At 60.0% G+C, this 23,077-nt stretch overlaps 2 protein-coding genes across 4 annotated transcripts in view; one reads left to right on the plus strand and one right to left on the minus strand.

The window, feature by feature from the left end:
* Positions 1 to 334: 334 nt before the first annotated feature.
* Positions 335 to 18,005, plus strand: TP53I11 (tumor protein p53 inducible protein 11). Its single transcript, XM_065944120.1, has 8 exons — positions 335 to 515; positions 12,219 to 12,286; positions 13,063 to 13,222; positions 13,857 to 13,915; positions 14,104 to 14,152; positions 14,480 to 14,576; positions 15,302 to 15,403; positions 15,866 to 18,005. Exons 3-8 carry the CDS (start codon positions 13,094 to 13,096, stop codon positions 15,997 to 15,999), a joined length of 570 nt encoding a protein of 189 aa, XP_065800192.1. The 5' UTR covers positions 335 to 515; positions 12,219 to 12,286; positions 13,063 to 13,093; the 3' UTR covers positions 16,000 to 18,005.
* TSPAN18 (tetraspanin 18) overlaps positions 18,006 to 23,077 on the minus strand; it is a 198,556-nt gene continuing 193,484 nt past the window's right edge. For all 3 annotated transcript variants that reach the window (XM_065944117.1, XM_065944119.1, XM_065944118.1), the window contains one exon: positions 18,006 to 21,232. In XM_065944117.1, coding sequence (XP_065800189.1) covers positions 21,185 to 21,232 — 48 coding nt within the window. In that variant the 3' untranslated portion in view covers positions 18,006 to 21,184. The remainder of the gene's footprint in view (positions 21,233 to 23,077) is intronic.

The following is a 23,077-nucleotide window of genomic DNA, read 5'->3' on the forward strand; positions in this document are numbered from 1 at the left end:
TTTTAGATACTGGCCTAGGCCCCAGGGGATACCCCAAGGATATTTAAGACAAGGTGGCTTGCCAACCTATGGGGGTGTTGATAGTCTCACGAAAGGAGAACTTGCCACGAAAGTCTTCCCTGGGAGGCGCCCGCCCTCCGTTAGGATTCCCGACCGCCTTCCCCCCGGGGCGTGAGCGCGCCCCCCGCGGGCCATCTCCGGGAACGCCTCTGCTGGGGAGCCCGGGGGGCCTAGTCCCCCCAACCCCTCTCTCCCGCCCGCCCCGGCGGCCACCCTCGGGGGCGAGGCAGCCCGGCGCGTGGGAGGGGACGGCGCGCCATTGGCTTGCGCGCGGAACTGAGAGGAGGGACCAGCTCGGGCCGCCAGACTCGGGCAAACCCCGGCCGCACAGGGCGCCGCGCGCAGTGCAGCCGGCCCTGCCCTGCCCTGCCCCGCGCGGGCGGCGCGATGTGAGGCGCCCGAGGGCCCGAGTCCCCCAGCTCCGCGCAGCGCCGGCGCCAGCAGGCGCTACGAACGTAAGTTCTGCTCCCCGCCGCCGCTTCGGAGCCTCGCACTTTCCCTTCCCGCCGCCAGCCGGCCGGGTGCCTGCGCAGCACAGCCCGGCGGGGCTCTTGCGGCCGCAGGGACCGCCAGGGACAGTGAGGACCCAGTGCGCGCGAGCCGGGCGCCCCAGCACCTCTCCGCGCCGGCAGGTTCTGCCGGGACCCCGGGGATCTCCGCCCCCACCCCCATCCTCGGCTCTCCTGGGCGCCGTCCCGCAGCCCCTTCTGGTCCTCTCGTTCGCGCTCTCCGCTCGCTGCCCTGTCCTCTGACTCGGTTTCCCTTTCTCCTCTGGCTTCCTCCGTCTTCCGTCTCCTCCCTCCTGGACTGTTGATTCCGCCCTCGGCCTCCCCGTCTTGGGCTCGGGCTCTCTGCTTCGGAGCGAGGGAGAAGCCGAGCGGAAAGCAGTTTCTCCCGCTCTGGGGTCTGACTCGGTCCCCGCGCTCGGTTCTCCCGTCCCCTCCCCCGCTCCATCCCCGTCCCCATCCTCCTCCTCCCTCCATTGTTCCCAGGTCCGGGGTGCGCGCGGCACAAACTTGCCAGACCCTTTCCTCGCCCCCGCTGGGTCGAGGCTGGAGGTGGCGGAGTTCCCGCTGCCCACAAGTCTGGCCGGATCTTCTGGTTCGGGGGGCCGGGGGCGGGGACGACCGCAGGCGGCCCAACAGCCCAGAGCTACCGCCTGGAGCCGCCACCCCCCGCCAAGGCTCGCAGACTCGAGCCTCAGAAAGTGGGTGGGTGTCTGGAGCTGGGAGATAAAGGACCCATGGGAGGGGGGAGGAGCCAGATCGGGAGACCCCAGTCTCGGGGGTTGGGGGCAGCAGAGGCGTGAGCCGCGCCTAAGCCCCAATTGTTGGGAGGGGGTTAGGGACGCACAGGTGGAAGCCGGCGCTCTCCACTCCCTCTGGAGCCGCGCGCTTAGCGGGACGGGGGCAGTGCGGGGCCATTGTCCTGGCGCTCAGTGGCCGGGGACTGCCAACCCTGGGCCGTGACCGCGCACCCACCCTGCGGGTCCTCAGGGGAGCCGGCAGAACGCCGCGCCCACCCCCTGGCGCCCCAGAGCGGTGGGGATCTCGCTAGGCGTCCTGTCGCCCCGCCCTCCCCCGCCGGGTCCTGGGCTCCCGTCGCCCCCGCGAGGCCCCGGGGGGAAGCGGGTTTCTACCCGGGAGCGAAGGGGGCGGGGGCGGGAGCCCGGTGGAGGGTGGAGGCCGAGAGCCCCGAGCTTCTCCCGAGCCCAGAGCCCAGCGCCCAGCGCCGACGCCCAAGGCGGCCTCGCCGCCCCACGGACGGCCCCGCACTTCCTGCCTGATTTCCTTCGGATAAACTTTTCCTGGTGGGGCCGTTCTGCGGGGAGGGCACCGGGGATGCCTGCCCTCACTGAGCGGCTTTTTGGACCTCCAGCCCTGGTGGCCTGTGGGGAAGGAACTGATACCTTCTCTTCCCCCAGCCCGCAGATACCAGGGACTCCGTCGTCACCTCCAGGCAGGTCCATGGCTCTGAGTTGCCACCTGGATCCGCAGGTGGTGAGCCAGGACGGGGCAAAGTCCATTTTTCAGCCTCGTTCCGTTTAGCCCAGGGGGAGCGAAGATTTTTCTTGTTGGGTTGTTAGTATAATAAATAAGACCACGGTATTCTCCGGGCCTCTGTTATGCCATCTGTAAAACGGGCCCTCTGGCCTCCAAGGTCCCCTCCAGGCCCCATTGTCTTGGGAACCTGCGGCTCTGACTCCTCCTTTTCTGCCCACTTGCTGTCAGCTTAATATATCCTTCTAAATTTGGAGTGGAGGGCTGAGGCCCAAAGCCCTCCAACCATGTTTGGCTGTCAGCACCTGCTGGAGGCACAGCTCAGGCCTGTTCTCTGCAGACCCCTCAATCTCACCCCCACCCCAGGGCCTGCAGCCCCACACTCAACTGCCTGCCCTCCAGCAGGGTCTTATGGTCCTCCCTCCTCTGCTGGAGGAAGGGCTTGCTGGTGCTGGTTGGTCCTGGGGTTGGCATGGTGTTAGCAGTGACCTGTGATATTCACACAGCCCAGAACTGTTCTTTCCTTTCTTTCATTTACTGAACAAGACTGTGAGTGAGGGCTAGGCCAACATGATTTAATGAATAAAGTGCCAGATATAGTTCTGGGCACTACGAGACAGCTGTGAACGAAATTGGAAGATTCTTGCCCTTCTGGAGCTGACACAGAGTGAGGGAGGGATAAATCACTAATAAAGTAAAATAAGCAAATTATGTAGTATATTGAGAGGTGAGGCGGGGGAAAGTTGAGTGTTGGGGGGAGTGTGGAGGCCAAGGGTGGGGTCACCATTTCCAATAGGGTGGTCAGGGAGGTCTCCCTGAAGAGGTTACTTTTCAGCTAAGGTTTTGAGAGAGTGAGCTTTGGGGAGAGTTGCGGGGACTAAAGATCTGACAGAGAACAGCCTGTGCAAAGGCCCTGAGTCTGGAACATGCCTGCTCTTTTTGAGGAACCGTAAGGAGCCAGCGGCTTCCCTGGTGGCTCAGTGGTAAAGAATCCGCCTGCCAGTGCAGGAGACCTAAGAACTGTGGGTTTGATCCCTAAGTCAGAAAGATGCACTGGAGGAGGAAATGGCAACCCATTCCAGTATTCTTGCCTGGGCATCCCACGGACAGAGGAGTCTGGCAGGCTACCGTCCATGGGGTTGCAAAGAGTTAGACATGGCAGAGTGACTGAGCATCCACACACAGGGAGCCAGTGCAGCTAGTAGAGTGAGAGGGTGGGGAAGAGATAGGAGACGAGGCAGGCTGAGAGGGCACAAGCATTCCCATCGCACAGATGAAGGAAGTGATGCTCAGAGATGACATATAAGTAACGCCAGGGCAAGCCACTCAGGAGTGGCAGTGGCAGGGTGGGATGCCCAGTGTTCTAACTCCTAGCTCAGAATATTTTCCCTTCACCCTGCATCCCAACCATTTATTCACAACAGTGGCTGTGCCTCTCGCAGGGCCAGGCCTGGCCAAATGCTAGGGACACGGAGGGAAGCCACACAGACTTAGTTCTGGCCTTTCCCAGGTGCTCCCTCCCCACCTGTGGTCCGTACACTCAGGCTGTCTTCTTTCTCCTGAGCCAGAGTGACCCTAGTTCTCTCTTCCCACTTCCTTCCTACGGCCCCTTCTCTGAAAGCACCCCCCGACTCTGTATCCACATGTGGCCGCTACAGGGAGACCTGTTCTGAAGCTGATATGGCCAGGGGAGAGACTGAGCAAAGATGTTGAATTCCCTTGTCTGAAAATAACAGCACCATAATTTTCGAGCATCCACCAGAGATCAGTGCTATGTTAGGGGTTCTTGTGCCTCTTCTCATGGGCGGGAGGTGCATGTCATTATTACAGAGGAGGAAACAGAAGGAGCCCCAGAGAGGTGGTGTCACAGGCCCAAGGCCATGCAGCTAGCAGCGTGATGGAGCCAGGATGTCAGCACAGGTCTTTTGAGTCATGCCAGAGCCCCACATCCTGGGGAAGGTGGCCGGTTCTGGTCTGTGGTTCTGGCCCATCCAGGCCCCAGGAGAAGTACCGGGACCTTTCTGCTTACCTCTCCCAGCCCACCCAAAGGGCAAATAGCTTCTTGCTTATGAAAAGGTTAGCTCAAAATAGTGGAGCATCTCTTCAGGGAAACTCCCTTTCTCCTCCCCTCCAAGATTCTGAGCATCTTCAGCAGCGGGGGAGGTGGGAGGAGTTGGAGGTACAAAGGGTATGTCCACTGCCTTCTCATAAGAGCTCATGGAATCTGGAAGCCAGGCTGTCCCGATGACCATGGCCGCACAGGGTCTGGGAGCACCAGCTGCCTTTGAGGGCCCTGACGTGGTCACTGGGCCAGGGGGGAGGCTGGCCTGTTCCTGGGTTGAAAAGGACAGGAATTCTCCATGTGTTCTGCCCTTTATGACGGTAGGGACAGGGATGCCCCTCGCAGTGACTCCTGAGTGGTGGTGGATGGCCATCAAAATGGCTGGGGAAGTCAGTGGCAGCCCCCCACCGTGGCCCCTCCTTCTTGCTCCTTGCCTGCCCTGCCCTCTCACCCTCTCCAACGCAGAGGGGATGTTTCATTTTTTCTGTCCCTAAGGCCTTAGAGATGTTCATGATAAAAATGTGGGCTTTCCTCTGTCCTGGAAATTCTGCAGCTTCAAAAGAAAGAGAACTAGTCGAAAGGCAGCACGATTGTGTGTTTCTAGAGCCAATGAGCGAGGTGCTGGTGGGACTTGGGGGCGGGACAGCCTGTGCCGGATTCTTTGCTGGAGCTGGAGTGTGGCTGGTGAGTGACAGGGTCTGGAAACCAAGTCAGGAATATCACAGCCAGGTGGGGCCGTGGAGACCACGCTTTCATTTTTTGAGACGGAGGAAACTGAGTCTCAAGGTCAGGCCCCGGCTTACCCTCTCCCGCGAGGGCAGAGTCTGTGGTTGACCTCAGTTGTCCCGTCTCCCGGCCCAGTGACTCAGGACTCAGCCTTCCAGCTTCTGTCAAACCTTCTGCTGCCAGCTCCTGTGTTCCTGGAGGTTCTTGGAAATGGGGTGTGGAATCCCTTTCTTGACTGCCGAGCCCTGAAACAGGGGCAGGTTTATGTCCCCGCGGGATTTGAATCGTGTTCTTTCCTCTCCTTGGCCCGTTCTACTCCGTCATCCTCGCCTTTGAGACATCCTGAGCCCGGGTGGTGAAGCTGGCACCCGCCCTCCCCTGACTCACCGGCTACTTGAGAGACACGGCGGGCTGGCCTTTAGAATAACTGCGCTCTGCTCTCGAGGGACACGCTGCAAGGAAGTCCTGCCGCTCGGTACCCTTGCCTTGGCTTCTGCACTTAGCCCTTGTGTGCTGAGGAAAACCCCCCACCCTGGCAAAAACCTGCACCCCAGAGGCCGCCGTGATGGTGGCCGTGATGCAGCTGTATGACCCTGCTGACAGCCTAATAAGTCAGGCGTTGCCACCCTGTTTACAATGAAGGGACGGATGCTCCAGGAAGTCAATCTGCCCGAAGGCACAGGACTCATGGGGCAGAGCCCAAGACTTGGACCCTTGAGACTGGAGACTCACTCTGCCTGAGGGCCTAACTAAGCGGAGGGCTCAGGGCTGGGGGTCTTTAGACCCCCTCTTGCCCAAGGGGCTGATGGGCTGCCCTAGGAAAGGGCTGCAAGAAGGATGATGCTGTCTCTGGACCTCCTAGCCCCCACGGTGCCCTTGCTGGGCTCTCCCTGCCTCCCTTCCCTCTGCCCGGGGCTGGGAGGCTCCGGCTCTCACTTCCCCCACTACTCCGCTGCATGATCCAGTCCCCATTTCCAGCTATTTTGTACCAACGTGATAACAGAACAATGGGTCTCCCTGCAGCCCTCCCCAGGTCCTGCCGGAGCCACAGGGCCTTCATCCAAGGGAGGCTGGACCCCAGGGCGGGGTTCAGATGCTGGCAACCTGCCAGGGGCTTTCAAGGGGAGATGTGATGGGGAAGAAGGCTTAGAGCTTGATTCTTGTTGGGTGTTGTTCACCACACCACAGCCCCAGCCCCACACGCCAGCCCCAGCACGTACACACACACACACACACACACGAGCTCCTCTCTGAATATCCATTAGGCACCGTTAACTTGGTTGGAATTTCAGCTTTGTCACTTAGCCCGAGATACACATGTGTGTAAGTCACTTGGGCCTTAGTTTCCTTATCTGTAATACAGCTGCTCTCATCGGGCTCTGGGGGTGAGCACAGAATTCCTGGTCTGGAAGTACTTGTCCACTGCCTCCTTTCCTGAGGTGGAGGATCCGGGGGCGTTTCTCCTTAGGTACACTGACCCTCTTACAGAGGGTCTTATTTGCAAAGGAAGCAGCTCTTGGGTCTGATACTCAGCAGCAGTGACTCCCCCCTGAATCACCAGAGGCTTGGCAGCTGGTGGGTGTTCTGGGCCCCCTCCCCTGCCGGTTAGGTTCCTAAGCCAGCCCTCGTGGGGGCACAGTCTCCACGAAGGGGACTGCTCTGCAGTCCATCTGTTTCTATGGAAACCGGCTTCCCGGGAAGGCTCTGGGGGGGTTGGGAGAGGTCCTCCAAGATTGACACGGGAGTGATGCCCCAGCCCATGGATCTGCTGTGGGGCAGGGCCTGGACGGCTGCCCCGTGAGTGTTGTTAATTGCTGTCCTCTGGGGAGCACCAGGGGCCAGGCCCCTCCACGCCTTTTCTCAGTCTGTCTAATCAGAACGCTCTGAGCTGAGACGTCGTCCTGTGGTTTCACAAATGAGGAGGCTGGGAGAGGTTAGGTAGCTTTCCTGACGTCACAGAACAATTGAGAGAAAGGGTTGGGGATTTGAACCCCAGTGTGCCCAATCATGGAGTTTATGCCCACCCTCCCTTCCTCCCCTGACCCTTGTAACCCCCAGCCCAGAGCACTCCCCTGCCCAGCACCCCCGCCCCAGCGAGCCCTTCTCTCGGTCCAGTTTCTGGGGGCGTTGCTGCCTCTGTCCCATCACGGCCCCTTCCACCCCTTCAGCCTCTGGGAGGTCTTTGCGGGTGTTCTTTTCTGGCCTCGGACAAGGAAGGGGGAAGGGCCTACAGGGGTGGGGGGAAGGGTGTCAGATCTTGGCCAGCAGGGGACCTCAAAACCCTTCCCCCCAACTTTTGTCACAAATTTTTGTTGAGCTCCTGCCACGCCCCGGGCTGTTCAGGCCCCATGAGCAAAGCGGTCAGTAAGCGCTGCCCTGTGGCACTCCCCTCGAGATGGCTGCGGCTTTCTGGGGGTGGGGGGGTGGGTCTCATCCCACGCTCTCATCCAGTCTCCACCCATTTCCTAGGCACCCCAGATGCCAGGGGGAAGCCCAGCCACTCTCGGGGAGTCTTCAGCACCCCTGACCTGCTTGCCCAAGGCCGCCTGGCCAGATTGGAACCCAACTCTGCCCGACCACAGAGTCCCTTCCCTGCCCCTCCTGTGTCGCCAGCTCACGCGTGGCCCGGGGCAGCGCCTGCCCGCCCTGGGCCTCGGCGCTGTGCCTTGGCAGCCTGTGTTTGGAGCAGAGCCTCCCCTCGGGCCCCGCCAGCTCAGAGGGTGATCCTGAGTGTGCTGGGTGGGGTAGGGGAGGCCTGCTTGCCTTGGCCCCTGTCTGGTATTTGTCTGTGCCGTTGAGTGTCTCTGTCTGGGGACCAGCAGGACGGTTCTCAGGTGGGCCCAATACCAGCTCTACCTTCAGATCGCTGGGTCCTGGGGAAGCCAGCTGGCCCTGAAATGCTCAGAAGGATGGGCCGGAAGTGGCCTGTGGCCACCACTGAGAGTTCAGAGTGGGGAGGGCACTGTGCCCTGGGCCGGCACCCTGGAGAAGGGGCGCTGCAAAGCCCTTGAGGAGCCGGGGCCTCGGGGTGGGAGGAGCCGAGGGCGGTGGTTCAGAAAGGGGAACAACTGTTCGAAGGCCCGTGATTTGCCGGATTATTGGGAACTGAGGTCAGAGAAGCTGGCTGGGGGCAGCATGCAAAACGTCATGCACGCTGGGTCTGGGGGCTGCAAGCCGAATTTCCCCTTCTCCTTGCCTGGCCGGTGGAGAGGCAGCCCTGCTCCCGCCCCTCTCTCACTTGCCTTGGGCAGCCTGGCACCAACCTGGCACCCTGCGGGGGAGCCCTAGGGGCCCTTCAGGGGGCAGCAGGGCCTGGGCATGGAAGGGTGACAGCTGTGACAGGCAGGCTTTTTCCACTTGCACGGCTGGGTGAGGAAAGGGGAGGCGAACGCGCTCGGCTTGACCTGGCCCTGGGCAGGGCGGAAGGGCGCTTTGCTCTTGGCACCTGCTCGTATGTACTCCCTCCCTCCGTCCCTCCCCTCACTTCTGCAGAGTGCCCCTTCTCATTAGCACAGGGGCAGAAACGGGGAGAGCTGCTGCGCCTTACAGAAGCAGGATTCGAACCCGGGTCTGGCTGTCCCAAAGCCACTGTCCAGCTGGGGTGCAGGGAGGGAGCGGGGGACACTCCCTCCGTCCTGTCCTAGGTTAAAGTGGGGCCACTCCTAAAAAAGACACGTGGAGAGGCCTTGAAAGGGAGGACAGTTCACAGGCAGATGGGGGTGTGTGGGTCGTCTCGGGGTTGGGTGCTTAGGGGTTGGTGAGAGCTGCCCACCTGCCCTCCCTGGGGGGAGCAGGGCCCGGTCCTGGGGTGAAGAAGCCCCGGGAGTCAGCGCTCAGAGCAGTTAGCTCTGGAGGCCCGGCCGGCTGCTGGGGACCCTGCTCCCTGGAGATAAAGTTCAGGATCTCACTCTCCCTGGGAGGCGGGAGGGCCCGTTGTCGGTGGTGAGCTCACTGCTGGGGCCAGGCCCTGGGCTCTAGGGGTGGCGACAGTGGGTCCCCCCGGCCCAGGTTCCTGACGGCAGTGTCTGGATAAGGCTCATCCCACATCAGCGATGCTGGGCGTCCGATGGCGCCCAGGATGCTGTGACCCCCCCCCCCACCCTCGCCATCTGTACCAGCCCTGGGCCTGGGGTGCCAAGGGGAGCGCTGTGCTGTGTTGGTGGGGGGGGCACGGGGGCAGAGGAAGGCAGCTGACCCTCTGAGCGGGGATCGCTGACCTGGCCCGGAACGTCAGCCTTAGGCGATGGGATTGAGATCCTGGGGCTTGGTCCAGCGGGTGCAGACGTTAGGAAATGCTAGTTAGGCCGTTCTCCTGATCCTCCCCAGTCTCCATCCGAGTGCTTGCCACATGGGGGGCATGGGGAGGAGGGGGTGTCTGTGCCTCGGTGCCCATCTCAGCTGAGCACTTGGCGTGTGCCTGGCACTGCCCCATGCTCTCTCCATGTGTGTTTTCTGACAGCTTCCCAGTGAGGGAAGACCCTTGGCTTTCCCAGCTGCAGATGGGGCCACTGAGGCCCAGAGAGGTTAAGTGACTTGCCCACAGGCACACAGCTAAGAAGTGGTAGATCTGGGCTTTGAACTTGGGAGAGTACAGCTTCGGCAGCTAAGCTCTTCCGGCTTTAGCAGTTAGCTGGCCCTTTATTAACTAATTTCTGGCCGTTATTTTGTGTCTCCTTTGACCAGCCCTAGGGAAAATGTAAGGATTATTGTTTCCATTTCATAGATGAGAACACTGGGGCTCAGAGAAGCAACTTGCTCTGATGGGTGGCTGACAGGTCAGCATCCCGACCCCCGCCCAGACTGTAAGCTGCTGAAGGGCAGGGGCAGAGGCCGGGTGCCACTGCCCCGTGCCCGGCTCACAGCTAATCCTTACTAAATGTACGTCTTTCATTTAAACATGCAGGTGCTGTGCTGTGTGCTGGGACCGAGCTTCTCTTTTTGCCCCTGGATCTCTAGGAGCTGAGAATTACAGCTCCATTTCACAGATGGGGAAAACCGAGGCTCAGAGCTGTGTGACTTGCCCACACAGCTAGTAACAGGCACAGCAGAACTGAGTCAGGCAGCCTGGCCGGTCTGGGTGAGAAGGGTTAAAATGCCAGGGAGACCTATATGAAGGGCCAAAGTCAAGTTTGAGGATGGCTGATGCTGGGGAGAACGTGGAGGAACAGGAACACTTGTGCGTTGTGGGGAAACGAAAATGGCTCGCTGCTTTGGAACGCAGTCTAGCACTTCTAGAGTTGAGTGTAGCTTTACTGTATATTGTAATTCAATATAAATCCACGCCCAAGCATTTACCTTAGAGAAATGAAAACTCATGGTCACACCCGAACCTGCACACGAATGTTTATGGCAGTTCTATTCTTAATGGTCAAACTCAAACAATGCAGATGTCAGTCAGTGAGTGATAGGGGAAGCGAACTGGTACGTTGACATCCGGGAATACCAGTCTCCTGCCAAGAGGAAGGGACCGTCCATGCACACAGCGCGGATGGGTCTCAAAGGCACAATGCTGAACGAAAGAAGGAAGTGGGTCTCTGAGGTTATATACTATATGATTCCATTTGTGTAACACGTGTGCAGAAATAAAACTATAGCGGCAGATGACAGAACAGATCGGTGGTTGCCAGGGGTTGGGGCGAGGGCAGGGTCTGAGTGGTGAGGGTCCTCATGTGGGAGGGTGGTTACCTGTCCTTGTGCTACGATTCTTAGCACTACAGACCACAAAGAAGGTCCATTTTGCTGTATGCAAATAAAAGACCAAAGGGGAGGCTGGAAGCGGAAGGGTGGCTGCCAGGTGCTTCCTTGGTGGAGGGCCGGGTGGGGGCCAGCTCTGGGCTGTTCCTTGCGGTGGCAGCCTCCCGCGGTCCATCTGGCATCGGGAGGGACGCAAGTCTAATTATACCTTCTACCTGGATTCACAGGAAGGTGGTGGCAAGTGACTGAGCTGTGACAGTGCCTGGGCCACCTCCCCGCCCCCGTCCCGCCCCGAGGAGCCCAGTTACACCCTGGTTGCCCCAGGCTGGGGTTGGCGGCCACCCCCTCTGACCGGCATTGGGCTGCCTTCCGGGTCACCGCCAGCTGCCGCCTCCCACTCCCCGAGTGTGTATATACACGGGAGGGAAAAGCATAGCTGCCCTTTTTGTACAGATGAGGCACTAGGCTTGCGGGGCTTCGGAGGGCCGCTGGGTCTGGGCATCACTCACAGAAGACCTCCAGTCAAAAGCAGAGACATTACTTTGTCAACAAAGGTCTGTCTAGTCACGGCTATGGTTTTTCCAGTTGTCATGTATGGATGTGAGAGTTGGACTATAAAGAAAGCTATAAAGTTGGACTATAAAGAAAGTTGGGCTATAAAAAAAAGTGCCAAAGAATTGATGCTTTTGAACTGTGGTGTTGGAGAAGGCTCTTGAGCATCCCTTGGACTGCAAGGAGATCCAACCAGTCCATCCTAAAGGAGAGCAGTCCTGGGTGTTCATTGGAAGGACTGATGTTGAAGCTGAAACAGCAGTACTTTGGCCACCTGATGCGGAGAGCTGACTCGTTTGAAAAGACCCTGATGCTGGGAAAGATTGAGGGCAGGAGAAGGGGACGACTGAGGATGATATGATTGGATGGCATCACCTACTTGATGGACATGGATTTGGGTGAACTCCGGGAGTTGGTGATGGACAGGGAGGCCTGGAGTGCTGTGATTCATGGGGTCGCAAAGAGTTGGACACGACTGAGCAACTGAACTGGAGCTGAATGACCACTCTCCCTAAACTCGGGGCCGCTGTGCTCCATGCCCAGCTCATCTGGTCTAAAGCCACATTATCTGAACGTCCCGCCGTATGAGTCTTTGTTCTGATGTTTGTTTGCTGGGCGCTTTATTTTGTTCTGAGACACTGGGAGGCTGGAGGGCTGGAGGTGACCTGGGGACACGTCTGTGCCCTCCCTCTGGCAGCCCTGGCTGTGGCCAGGAGGCTGCGACGTGGCTGGGGCCACAAGACGGAAGACCTGCGTCTGAGGCCTGGTCTGGGGTGTCCAGCAAGCCCACCTCGGGTCTCTGGCCGAGGGACAGGCAACTTCTGAGCCTTGTGGGTTATCGGGGGGTGGTTTTCCTGCCCTGCTGGAGTTATTGTGGGTGGGAATGAGGTGCAGGGATGTGGGAGGCACCCAGCATGAGTGGGGCACATACTAGGGTGGGGGTTGCTACCATTCTTTAACCTGGTCTCTGCTGAACTTCATTGAACTTGGTTTCCTCATCTGTAGAATGGGTATAAGTGGTACCTGTCTAGCAGGATGGCTGTGGTCACAGGAGGCCCCCCTCGGGGCCAGCTTCTGGACACCTTGACCTCACTCTGGCTTACACTGCTGTCTCCTTCCCGTAGATTTTGTGCTGACTGAAGGTGAGGACGGCCACTCAACTCCCCTCAGCGTCTCCATCGTCCGGCACACAGTAGGTGCTCAAGATCCTGGCCGGAGGTGGAGTTGGTGGGGGGGGCTGGCGATTGGGGGCCTTCAAGGCTTATGGGTGGGGGGTAGGGGAGAGGTAAGGCCGGACTGCTGCCACAGAGCCCGGCCGTCCCTCCCGGCCGTCCCTCCTGGCCGTCCCTCCTCTGGCTCGGCTGGGTCCTGGGGCCCCCCCGCTCTTCTTTCCAGTGCTGGCAGGCTGAGTGGAGGTTGTCTGGGAGTGTGGGTGGGTGGATGGGAGGGCTTGCTGGGCAGTAGGAATTGTCTGGGCCAAAGTTCTGCGGGGGCCTGGACCCCAGCACTCAGGACCCCTACCCAGGCTTGGGCAGACCCTTCCCTTTTCTGGCCAGGCTGACCCAGGCCCCAGTTAACTCCCTGCCTCCAAGAATCTTTGGGTCTGGTCTGCATCCAGGCCTGAATGCCTAGTTCTAGGCCTACACTTCCCCTGAGGCTGTCTGTTAGGCTCCCTCCAGCCTGGTCACTGGGGGTGGGCCACATCCATTTAGGCCAGACGGGCTGGTAGAGCTGGAAGTTCTTAAGACCATCTACTCTAACCCATTTTACAGATGAGGAAGTTGAGGCTAGGACAGGGCAGCGACTCGCCCCTTTCATCCCACAGCAGGGTGGTTAGGGAGCCCAGTACTAAGCCTAGGCCCTCAGAGTCCTCTGGTGTCCACCTGCTGCCCCAGGCTGGGGTCTGACCGCCTTCTGAGATCTGGGTGCTGGTCAAGGTCGGTGGCTGAGACCAGTGTCTCCCCGCAGCTCTCCTGCAGAGGCCGGGCCCCAGGACACAATGGCAGCCAAGCAGCCCCCGCCTCTCATGAAGAAGCACAGCCAGACGGACCTTGTGAGCCGCCTGAAGACCCGCAAGATCCTCGGCGTGGGCGGGGAGGACGATGATGGGGAGGTCCACCGCTCCAAGGTGGGCCGGGGTCGGAGGAGGGGCCTTGAACCAGCCACACATGGGGGTCTGCCTCTGAACACCAATTGGAGGAGGCGGGTCTGGCCCACTGTTTGGGGAGAAGAGTAGCTGAGACCCATATAGCTGCAGGGGAACCCCAGATTCAGCGCATATCTTCTGGAAATGTAATTGATGTGTCAGAGGAATAGTAGCAGTAATGAAAACAGGTGGTTAGAATTAGTTGAGTGCTGTTTATTTGCTTGTTACGGCACCAGCTGCTCTATAAACATTTTATCTTCCTGTTAGCCCTGGGAGATGTAGGTTCGGTTATTAACCCATTTTATGGATGAGGAAAACTGAGGCTCTGAGAGATCAAAGACTTGCCCAGGACCACACCAGTGAATGGTGGAGCCAGGCTTCAAGTCCACAGCTGGGAGATGCCTGAGCTCACATTTCTCAGCCCCCATATTTTCAGCTTCTCCTGGGCCCTGGTATCAAGAGCAGGCAGAGAGTGGCCTCAGTGTGACCCTCCCAGCCTAGGTGACTCTGGCTAAGCAGAGGCACACAGGTGGGTCCCTGAGCATCTAGCAGGCGCTGGGAGGTAGGGAGTGAGCTGGGCAGACAGCGCTGCCTCCTGACCCGTCTCTGTCCACAGATCAGCCAGGTCTTAGGCAATGAGATCAAGTTTGCTGTTCGAGAGCCTTTGGGGCTCAGGTGAGCATCGACTTGTGAGTGTTGCTGGGGGCAGGGCTGCGGGGAGGGGCCTGTGTAGTCTCATCCTTGGTTTCCTCCTCCAGACCAGCTATCCCTCCATCTTGCCCAGAGAGGGGAGGGTCCCGGGGTGGGACCTGGGGTGGCAGCGAGGGGGTCTGCCTCTGACCTTCCTCTCCACGTCTCCCCAGAGTCTGGCAGTTTGTCTCTGCTGTTCTCTTCTCCGGCATTGCCATCATGGTGAGTCCCTGCCCCAGCCCTGGGACCTGGCACCCTCCCCTTCCCTGGGACCCCCTGCTGCCTTTCCCCGCAGGGCCATCCGGCTCTCTGGCCGCCTCCCTGACCTGTTCGGATGCTCATCCCCACCTGTGCCCTGCCCTGGAGCATCCGAGATCCCCTGGTCCACGGTCCCGACTCTTTGTCCTTGGAACCTGAGATCTCTGCTGCCGTGCACGGGGTGGGGGCAGTCGGGGTCCTGACCCTGCTGCTGGGGGAGGGAAGGAGATGTCCAAGGGGAAGGCTCCACAGGGAGCCCCTCACCCCGAGCCTCCCGCCCACCGTCCACAGGCCCTTGCCTTTCCAGACCAGCTCTACGATGCGGTCTTCGACGGAGCGCAGGTGACCAGCAAGACCCCCATCCGCCTCTATGGCGGGGCCCTCCTCAGTGAGTGTTGCTGGGCGGACGCTGGGAAGGTGATGGGCACCTCGGGGGCCCATGGAGGGCGAGGGAAACCTGGGGAGCCTTTCTTTTCTTTGTGCTGGGGCTCCGCTTCCCAGAGCCCGCCCTTCAGCTGCCGAGTCTGTCTCTGCCGGCTGTGTGCTACCATCTTGCGGCCACTGATGGAACATCGCCCGTGGTTCGGGCTGTTCATAACCGCCATCTGAGACAGAGCACTTACTGAGCGCCTGCTGCATGCAGTGCTCCACCAGGGCGTTGGGACAGAGAGATGAAGGAAGCCCAGGTTCAGCCCACCAGGGTCTCACAGCCTAGAAGAGGAGGCGAAATCAGCACAGCGTCTGTAAAACCCTCACGGCTTCTGTTTCTTCTCCAGCCTGAGTTACACGCAAGCAGTGCCTGTTAGGAAAGTGAACGACAGCATTTAAGACCCCACACCTGTGGTGTCCCTCCGCGTCGCCAAAACTTTCTATGGCTCCCTATTACCTGCAGGCTAAAGTCTCAGTCTGACGTTCAGGGTTATCTGTGGGGTGCGATCCAGCCTCCCTTCCAAAACCTCCCTGCCTGTGAGTAGGGGCAGGGGATGCCTGGGGTCCTGGCGACTTTGCCGAAGGGAAGAGGAGCGGACCCCTTGCCCCTGCCTCAAGGACCGGGGTGGAGGGGGTTGGATCAGGCCGCCCCGCGCCCAGTCCCTTCCTTGTCCCTGGCCACAGGCATCTCCCTGATCATGTGGAATGCTCTCTACACGGCTGAGAAGGTCATCATCCGATGGACTCTGCTCACTGAAGCCTGCTATTTCTCGGTCCAGTTCCTGGGTGAGTCCTGAGCTGGACAGTGGTGGGGTGGGCGGGTGGTGGCGGGTAGCTGATGGGGTGCCGGCAGCTTAATCCCTGACCTCCCCCAGCTCTTGCCACTTGATTTCCGGGAAGTGATGAAAACCCGTGTGCAGGGGAGGGACTCGTGTGGCCGTGTTCACCTGTGAGTGCGCACACGGCCCGCGTGTGCCTGTTCCTGAGTGCACGTCCATGCATCCACCGCCCACCGCTCCCTCGTGTCCCCAGGGAGGGGACAACACACGCCCAGCTGTGCGCACGTGCTCGCCCCTGCCCCTGCCACGTGGGGGACTGACAACAGACCTACCTGTGGCTGGCCGGACGCCCCAGCTCAGGGCAGGACGGGTCGGTGGTCAGCCAGGCAGCTGCCCCGGGCCCCTGGCGTCCCGCGCAGGGGGGAGGAACTGCGCTCCTGACCCCGTTCCCCCCGCCTCTCTCCCGCAGTGGTCACGGCCACGCTAGCCGAGACGGGCCTCGTGTCTCAGGGGATCCTGCTGCTGCTGGCCAGCCGCCTCCTTTTTGTCGCCATCAGCGTTTACTACTACTACCAAGTCGGCCGAAAACCCAAGAAGGTGTAGCCACCCGCAGGGCCAGGGGCCCCTCTGGGGCAGGGAGGCCCTGGGACCACCCTCGGGTCCCCTTTGGTTCTGGAAGGCAGGAAGCACCCTGCCCCGGGCAGGCAAGGCGGGCGCCTTCCCCTTCCTCCCCGGATGCTGTGATCTCTCGGGCCCTCAGAGCTGGGGAGGGAACGGGGCCCCTGTACCCCGTCCTGCCCCTGGCACGGTGACGCCTCCTTCTCGTGGGCCTCCCGGCCTCTGGGTCCCCCTGGACAGACGCTCACGGGAGAGCTTGAGTCACGGGCATCCAGCCGGGTCAGGCCCCTTCCCCTGTCACGAGACCCTTCTTTCTTGAGAGGCTGTGGACTGCCTCCCTGTCCGTCCCCTACATCCCCCGGCCAACGCTGCCCAAGCTGCCAAACTTGGCTCCTGCCCCTGCCTGGAAGACCCAAGACCTCGACCCTGGGCCCCTTCCCTTCCATGCAGGCCCCCTCCGCACACAGGGGCCCCTGTGCCTCCTAAATGCCCAGCACAGCTGTGGGCTGGCAGGGAGCCGGGTGGGGGGCCACCTTTGAGCCAGCATCTCCCTTTCCGCCTCCTAGGGGCAGCGAGGCCCTGTCCTCAGCCCCGGGCTCACTCTTGGCTTCTCTGCCTTGGCCCCAGCTTGTGGAGGCCCCCTAAACATCCCCTTCCCAGCACTTCCCCGGCCCCAGGCCGGCCCTGACAGATGGACCCCCGGGTAACCCCGGATGAAGGCCACCTGTCAGTGATGGGGCTTGGGGTCAGGCAGAGAGAAGAGCATTCCTCCTCACTTGGGCGTGTCCTCCGGGGTCTGCTGCACACCCGGCCCAGCCCCCTCGGGCACCTTCTCCCCTTCCCCAGGGTGCTGCCCTTTGGCCTTCTGTCCTGGGTTTGCCACTGAGGCCAGGCTGTGGGTGTGACTGGGTACCCTTCAAAGCTCAGCAGGGCAGGAAAAAAAAAAATAGAAACAGTTCAGCAGGCCTCCTCCACTCACACCCGTCTCCCCCACTGCCCCGAAGGAGCTGAGACCCCTGCAGACCCAGCACCCTCGTGCTGCCCACCCCCCGCCGCGAGTCCCTCCTTCGCTCCTTCACGCCGAGACTGGCGGCCCCCGTGTCCTGGGGACGGGTGTGCAGGGAAGCAGGCCGGGCTCAGACTTGCCTCCTGTCTCAGCACCGCGTTGGAGGGGCGGGCTGGGTGGTCCTGAGGTGTAGCCCAGCTCCGGCTGCTGCCACGTAGGGGGCCCCCCACCCCGCCCCTGGGCCTCACTGCCCTCCCCAGGCCCACAGCTGTCCCTGCGGCCACAAAGCCAGCACCATGGCCTTTGCCCAGTGATGCCACTGCTGTTAACGGAGGCCCGCTCGGCGGGTCGGGAGCCCAAGGCTGCTGGCTGTGGCTGAGGGCAGGGGAAGCGGGAACCTGAGGACGGGCCATTCCCATGGGGCCTCCGTCTCTTGGGCTGAGGTTCTAGTCTCCCTGTAGAATCATGTCCACCACCCCCCGCACCCCTCCACCGAGTCCCAGGCAGGCCCGGAGCCAGTGCGGCCTTTGGAAGGTGGTGTTGGTGGCGGGCAGGCCGTGCCCCCGGCCCTGGCCCCGCTGTGTCGAAGCTGACGCATGCTTTTCGAGGCCTGGCTACTGCGCCAGCAAGTGATGGACGGTTTGTCCTAAGAACCAACCGCTGAGCAGGGGAGGGAGGCTGGCAGGGAAGGGGGAAGCGTGGGCGCCAGAGCAGAGCTGGGCCGGGCCAGCCAAGCTGGGGCGGGTGGCACGACCTTGGCTCCAGAGAGGGTGAACGAGGGCCCGCAGGGATGGCGCTGTCCCTGCTGAAGGCTCGAGAAGATCCAAGATGCCCCCGCCTGGTTCACTCCTGCCAAGCTCCTGCCTCAGCCCCAGCCTCCTCCGCCCCCACCCCCAATCAAGACCACCGTTCCTCACGGTCACTATTTATTCTTCGTTCCTTTTTCTTTTTGTAAGAAACAGTCACAAAAACCAGTGCAAAACCGTCAATGTGGGCGTCCTGTTTTATATTACAAAAACTCCTCTTGATATATAATATAAAAAAGGGAGGCTCACAGGGGATAAACATGATAAATTAGCTCTGCTACCTACGGCAGGGAACATGTACAGTTTCCAAAATAGACTTTCATCGGATAGGACCCACCAGGGAAGGGACGAGGGGGCTTCTAGGGAGGTGGGGGGCTGGGGCCTCCGCTGGCTTGGAGGGTCCTTTCTGGGCTCCTTAGGCGTGGAGAGGAGAGGGGGGACGTGGGATGCTGGGCAGGGTCCCAGCCCCCGGCCCCTAAGCAGGAAGGTGGCCTTTTCAGTCCTGCGTTCGGTATGTGACCAAGCGCAAGGACTCCCTGGTTCCTGTTCTATTTTCAGGCTCAGGAAGTCTCAGCTAAGAGACTCCATGCCCCACCCCGCCCCGCCCCATGTGTGCATGCTAATTTGCCTAAGTCATGTCCTGACTCTGTGACCCTATAGATTATAGCCAGCCAGGCTCCTCTGTCCATGGGATTCTCCAGACAGGAATACTGGAGTGGGTTGCCATGCCCTCCTCCAGGGAACCTTCTCAACCCAGGGATCGAACCCACGTCTGTTACGTCTCCTGCATTGGCCAGCCGTTTCGTTACCATCAGTGCCACCTAGGAAGCCCCACCCCCTCCCCAGCAGCCTCCAAATTGCCATCTGCACCCATCGAGGGCTGTTGGGGCTGGGCTTAGCCTTCTCAGGCCTGTTCAGAATGGTCGCAGACAGCCCTGCAAATAGCTGCCAGCCTGCATTAATGCTATAGAGCAGAGGCCTGCTTCCCCTTTCCAGCCCCAGAATGTAGTCAGTGGTGGCAGATCTGGGCTCCTTGACCCTTTCTGGAAAGCCCTTGGTGATGAGCGACTCTCACATCCGCCCTCAAACCCACCTCCCCCAGATGTTCCTCCACGGCCAGCCTTTCGTCTCAGGGGCGTGGGGGGGGTGGTGTCTGATGCCTGGTGGTTCTTACCTTGAAGGCCCCAAAATCTGGGCAGTGGGGACTGGATGGGGCCTTGATGCCTAGGGCACCCCTACACTGAAGCCACACAGTTGCCCAAATTGACCCTAACCCCTGCTTAATCAGCTTGCTTTCTTTATTTTGTCCACCTCATACCAGCCCTTTGCAGGAAGTTGGAGCCAACTTACGGGTGGGTCTAGAGGCCCGGCTGGAGTACCAGCTGCATGGCCTCCGGGGTCCTGGGGCTGCCGGGTCACTAGGGAGTTTGTAACATCATTTATGGAGGTGCCAGGGCAGTCTGATACAGGAGCACTGTGGAAAGATCCAGACCAGAGAGAGCTCCGGTGGTCAGGAGGGTCAGTTGGCAGACCAGGGGAGCACGAGGTCTAGGCCGCTGCTCTATCTCCTGGTGGCTGGAAGGCTGGAGGGGAGGCTGGAAGCTGGCTTAGGGCCTGTGAGACAGAATGGGTCCTTCCCAGACCCTAAAGGCGGACAATGATAGGAGGAGAGCAGGTAACATACCGCCTCTTCCACGCCCGTGCCTGTGGCAGACATCACCAATCCAGCCCGAGTTGCTTGGCAGACATCACTAATCAAGATCACACTGTCCCTTGCCCACTGAGCCCAGACCAGAGCTCAGATCCTCTGCCCAGCTGCCACTCCTGACTGGTCAGGGTCGAGACATCTTGCAGTGCACTTGCCAACACTGGTCTAGAATTCGAGACCTGCACACATAAGGGGCTGATCTGTGGGTGCTGTGTAGGTGTGGGTGAGTCTGTGAGACCTCCCCTTGCCAGATCCTAGAGGAAACACTCAGAAGTGTGTGCTACAGACGGTGAGGGGACCGGAAAGCCATGGCAGAGCAAAACTGACAGGTGCTCTGGGGGTCTTTAGCCTGAGGGCAAAGGGGCTCGGGGGGGACAATGTGTGGCCTTCACACTTGGGGACAGAGAGGGAGAGCACGTGGCATGACATGGACAGAACCAGAGGAAAGCAGAAACCTCTCGTGTGTACTGAGCTGATGCAGACGTCAGAGCAGTCCAAAGAGAAGCCTGTCTTGGGAGGTAGTGAGCTCCCTGACCTTGGAGGTGTGCAAGAAGGAGATGGAGAAGTCTTGGCAGGGATCATGCGGAAGGCATCCAAGCGGCAATTCTGAGTGAGGAGAGGTGAGCCAGATGATCCAGGGGGTTCCTTCCTGCCCTGGGAGCCAGAGAGGGGCTTGTGAGGAAAGGTGGGCAGTGTGGAAAAGGGGCTGTGGTGTGTATGTGCCTGTGTGTGTGTTCCTGGGACTTAGAGAAGAGCGTAGGGAGGTGGGCAGGGGGTGGAGAGCAGGGAGGGTAGAGTCGAGAACGTTCTTAGCTGTGGAGCTGGGAGGAGGCCACTCCTGACCAGCTTGCCCTCTCTCTTCTGGGAAACCAGGATGCGGAGGCCAGGGAGCCGTGAGCGGCAGATCTGCTGGGAGGAGCAGACCCTTGGGAGGAGTGACAGGCAGCCTCGGGGTGACCGGGTTCTTGTCCGGAACGGTCATGCATGTGCTGTGTGACTGTGGATGAGAAACTGCCCCTCTCTGGGCTTTCCAGGGTATTCGGTCCGACAGATGGGGAGCGTGGACCCTACCAGCCGGGCCATCCTTGGATCCAGTGTCTGGATCCTACCCTTGGCCCCGGCCTGAGGCAGGACAACTCCATCCTTGGGGGACCAGGGATTCCGAGTAGGTTTCAAATCCTCAAGGATGTGGTGACCAGGTCTCCTGGGGGCCCCTGGGCTTCGCCAGGCTTCCTCCACCATCTTCTTTTGCTTCATTTGCCTACATCCTTACATTCTTGGCACCCAGTCCTGAAGCTGTGAGCCGAGGGCCCAGGTCCCCGGCTGCCGGATCTGGCTGGGCCGAGGAGGGGGTCTGGGCCTGCTCTTGCTTTGGTCTCCAGTGCAGACTGCCTCCTGGGTGTGCCTGGGTCCATGCAGTGAACCTGCGGTGCCCACTCCAGTCCAGACGGGCTGTATCAGTCCATAGTTTTGTCTTCATTTTGTTTTGTTAAAAAAATAGCTATTTTCCTCTGCCCCCTTTTCCTGGCCACTCAGGATGGCCTCACCTCCTCCCCCGGGGCCAAGAGGGCAGGGGTGCGGGGGAGGGGAGGGCGTTGGGTGCTGGGCAGTGGTGGGCGGGGTGAGTCTTCAAGCTTCAGGCCACGCCCTCTACTGAATGCCCCGGAAGAGGCACATGGCAAAGATCATGGCAAAAAGCTGCAAAGAAAGTAGGATTTGGCGTGTCAGTCTGGGCTCACAGCCTTCCAGGGCGCTGTCCCACCCTGAGGAGAAGGGGCTGCCTGCCCTGGCACAGCAAGGGGGCTCACCCGTCACTCTTAGCACACCCTCGCTGCAGGCACTCCTGAGACTGCCCTGGGTGGGGCAAGACCCTCTGCCAGCCACTGTCCCCTCACGCAGTGTGGTCATGAAAAGGAGGCGGCTTGGGCCATAGGTTCAAATCCAGCTCTCTTATTTGCCACCAGCAAACGTGGGCCAAAACTTCCATTCTTTGGGCCTGAAAGAGTTTACTGCGTGCTGGACACAGTTCTAACTGCTTTCTCAGAAGTATTTTCACAGATCAGGAAGTGAGACCCAGAGAGATCATGGAACCCACCTGAGATCACACAATAACAACGAGGAAGGCGGGGTCGGAGCCTAGGCATTCTGAGTCCAGAGGCCAGCCTCACGGCCCCTGCACTCCCCTCCTTCTAGCTCACAGAAGGGGGGTGAGATGGGAAGTCTAAGCTGATTAACAATATAATGAGTCCTATTATATAGTAGATGTTTAATTAAAAGTTACTAGAAATATTATTGACAACCAAGAAAGACATCGCCCTTCCCCAAAATAGGAGCACAGTCACTGAACACCTGTCTAAGGGCCATGGGAGGGTGGGGTATGCAGAGACTCTGACTTAGGGATGTCTATTCAGGCTGGCTTGCACCCCGATGCCAGAGCTCCTGCAAGGAGTGCAAGGTGCAGTCCCCAGACCACAGGCTCATGACCAAGCCTCCAGGAGGGACTCTGGGTGGGGGAGGCGAGGCATATGGTAACTGTCCCTGTCTGAGGTCCTGCCCCCACCTCCTCCCACCACACACACAGCTGGGCTTGTGGGCTGGGTGTGAGGGCAGCAGATTGGGAACACAGACACTGCTTAATGAGCCCCCCTCACAGGGTCCCCACCACCTCTGATGTCCACAGTGCTGTAGGAGCCAGCTTTTAGCATCATTTTGCAAATAGGGAAACTGGCTCAGGCATCCTGTGTGCGGGGAGAGGCAGATCTGGGAGCTGAACTCCAGAAGCGCGTGTTCTTCCTGCAGGGTACGCGCGTCTACGATTTCCCAGGGGGCCTGGTACTGATCCATGTTTCCTGAGCATGTTTCCTCCCAGGAGAGGACTTGTCCACCTAGAACAGTGCTGGTGCACAGCTGGGTCTCAATCTATGCTTGATGAGTGAATGAATGGGTGAATGAATAAATCCACCTCCCCATCCTCGAAAGTCTTCACAAAACTGCTCTAGGATTGCAGGACACAGTACCCAATGGACACGAGTCTGAGCAAGCTTCGGGAGATGGTGAAGGACAGGGAAGCCTGGCGTGCTGCAGTCCGTGGGGTCCCAAACAGTCGGACACAATTGAGCGACTGAACAACAGCAAAGGACACAGTAAGAAGCTAAGCAAGTCCAGGTTTATGGTGCTAGGAGGGAGATGTAGGCTGAGGATTGCGCTGCCTGATTCCCTTTCCCCGCTGGCCAAGGACTGGCCGCCCCTTTCTTCAGATCATCCGGCGTGGGCAAAACTGCGCAACCTCCCAGGCCAGGGGATTTGAGATCCCAGACAGGGGTGGGTAGAAGGAAGGGGGCAGCGCCACCGTTTGACTACAGCGCCACCTAGTGGCGGCTCTAAGCGTCTGCAGCGGCCTTCCTGTTAAGGGGGCTCAGCGCCCTTCTGATCTTCACTGCTGGGACTCCATCTGCAACTTGTGAGGTTAGCAAGGCCCCACGGGCTCTGAACACCCCACAGAGAAGAGGCCTGATCTAGAAGCACATGCTGTAGCCCCTCCCT

The sequence above is a fragment of the Muntiacus reevesi genome, chromosome 9 (assembly GCF_963930625.1).
Source record: "Muntiacus reevesi chromosome 9, mMunRee1.1, whole genome shotgun sequence".
Taxonomy (NCBI): domain Eukaryota; kingdom Metazoa; phylum Chordata; class Mammalia; order Artiodactyla; family Cervidae; genus Muntiacus; species Muntiacus reevesi.

What these genes read in the sequence shown, in the direction of transcription:
- TP53I11 (XM_065944120.1), top strand. Translation starts at nt 13,094, where the DNA reads ATGGCAGCCAAGCAGCCCCCGCCTCTCATGAAGAAGCACAGCCAGACG. An exon ending in CTATGGCGGGGCCCTCCTCA is followed by an intron (nt 14,577 to 15,301) that starts GTGAGTGTTGCT and finishes CCCTGGCCACAG; the next exon opens with GCATCTCCCTGATCATGTGG. An exon ending in TTTCTCGGTCCAGTTCCTGG is followed by an intron (nt 15,404 to 15,865) that starts GTGAGTCCTGAG and finishes TCTCTCCCGCAG; the next exon opens with TGGTCACGGCCACGCTAGCC.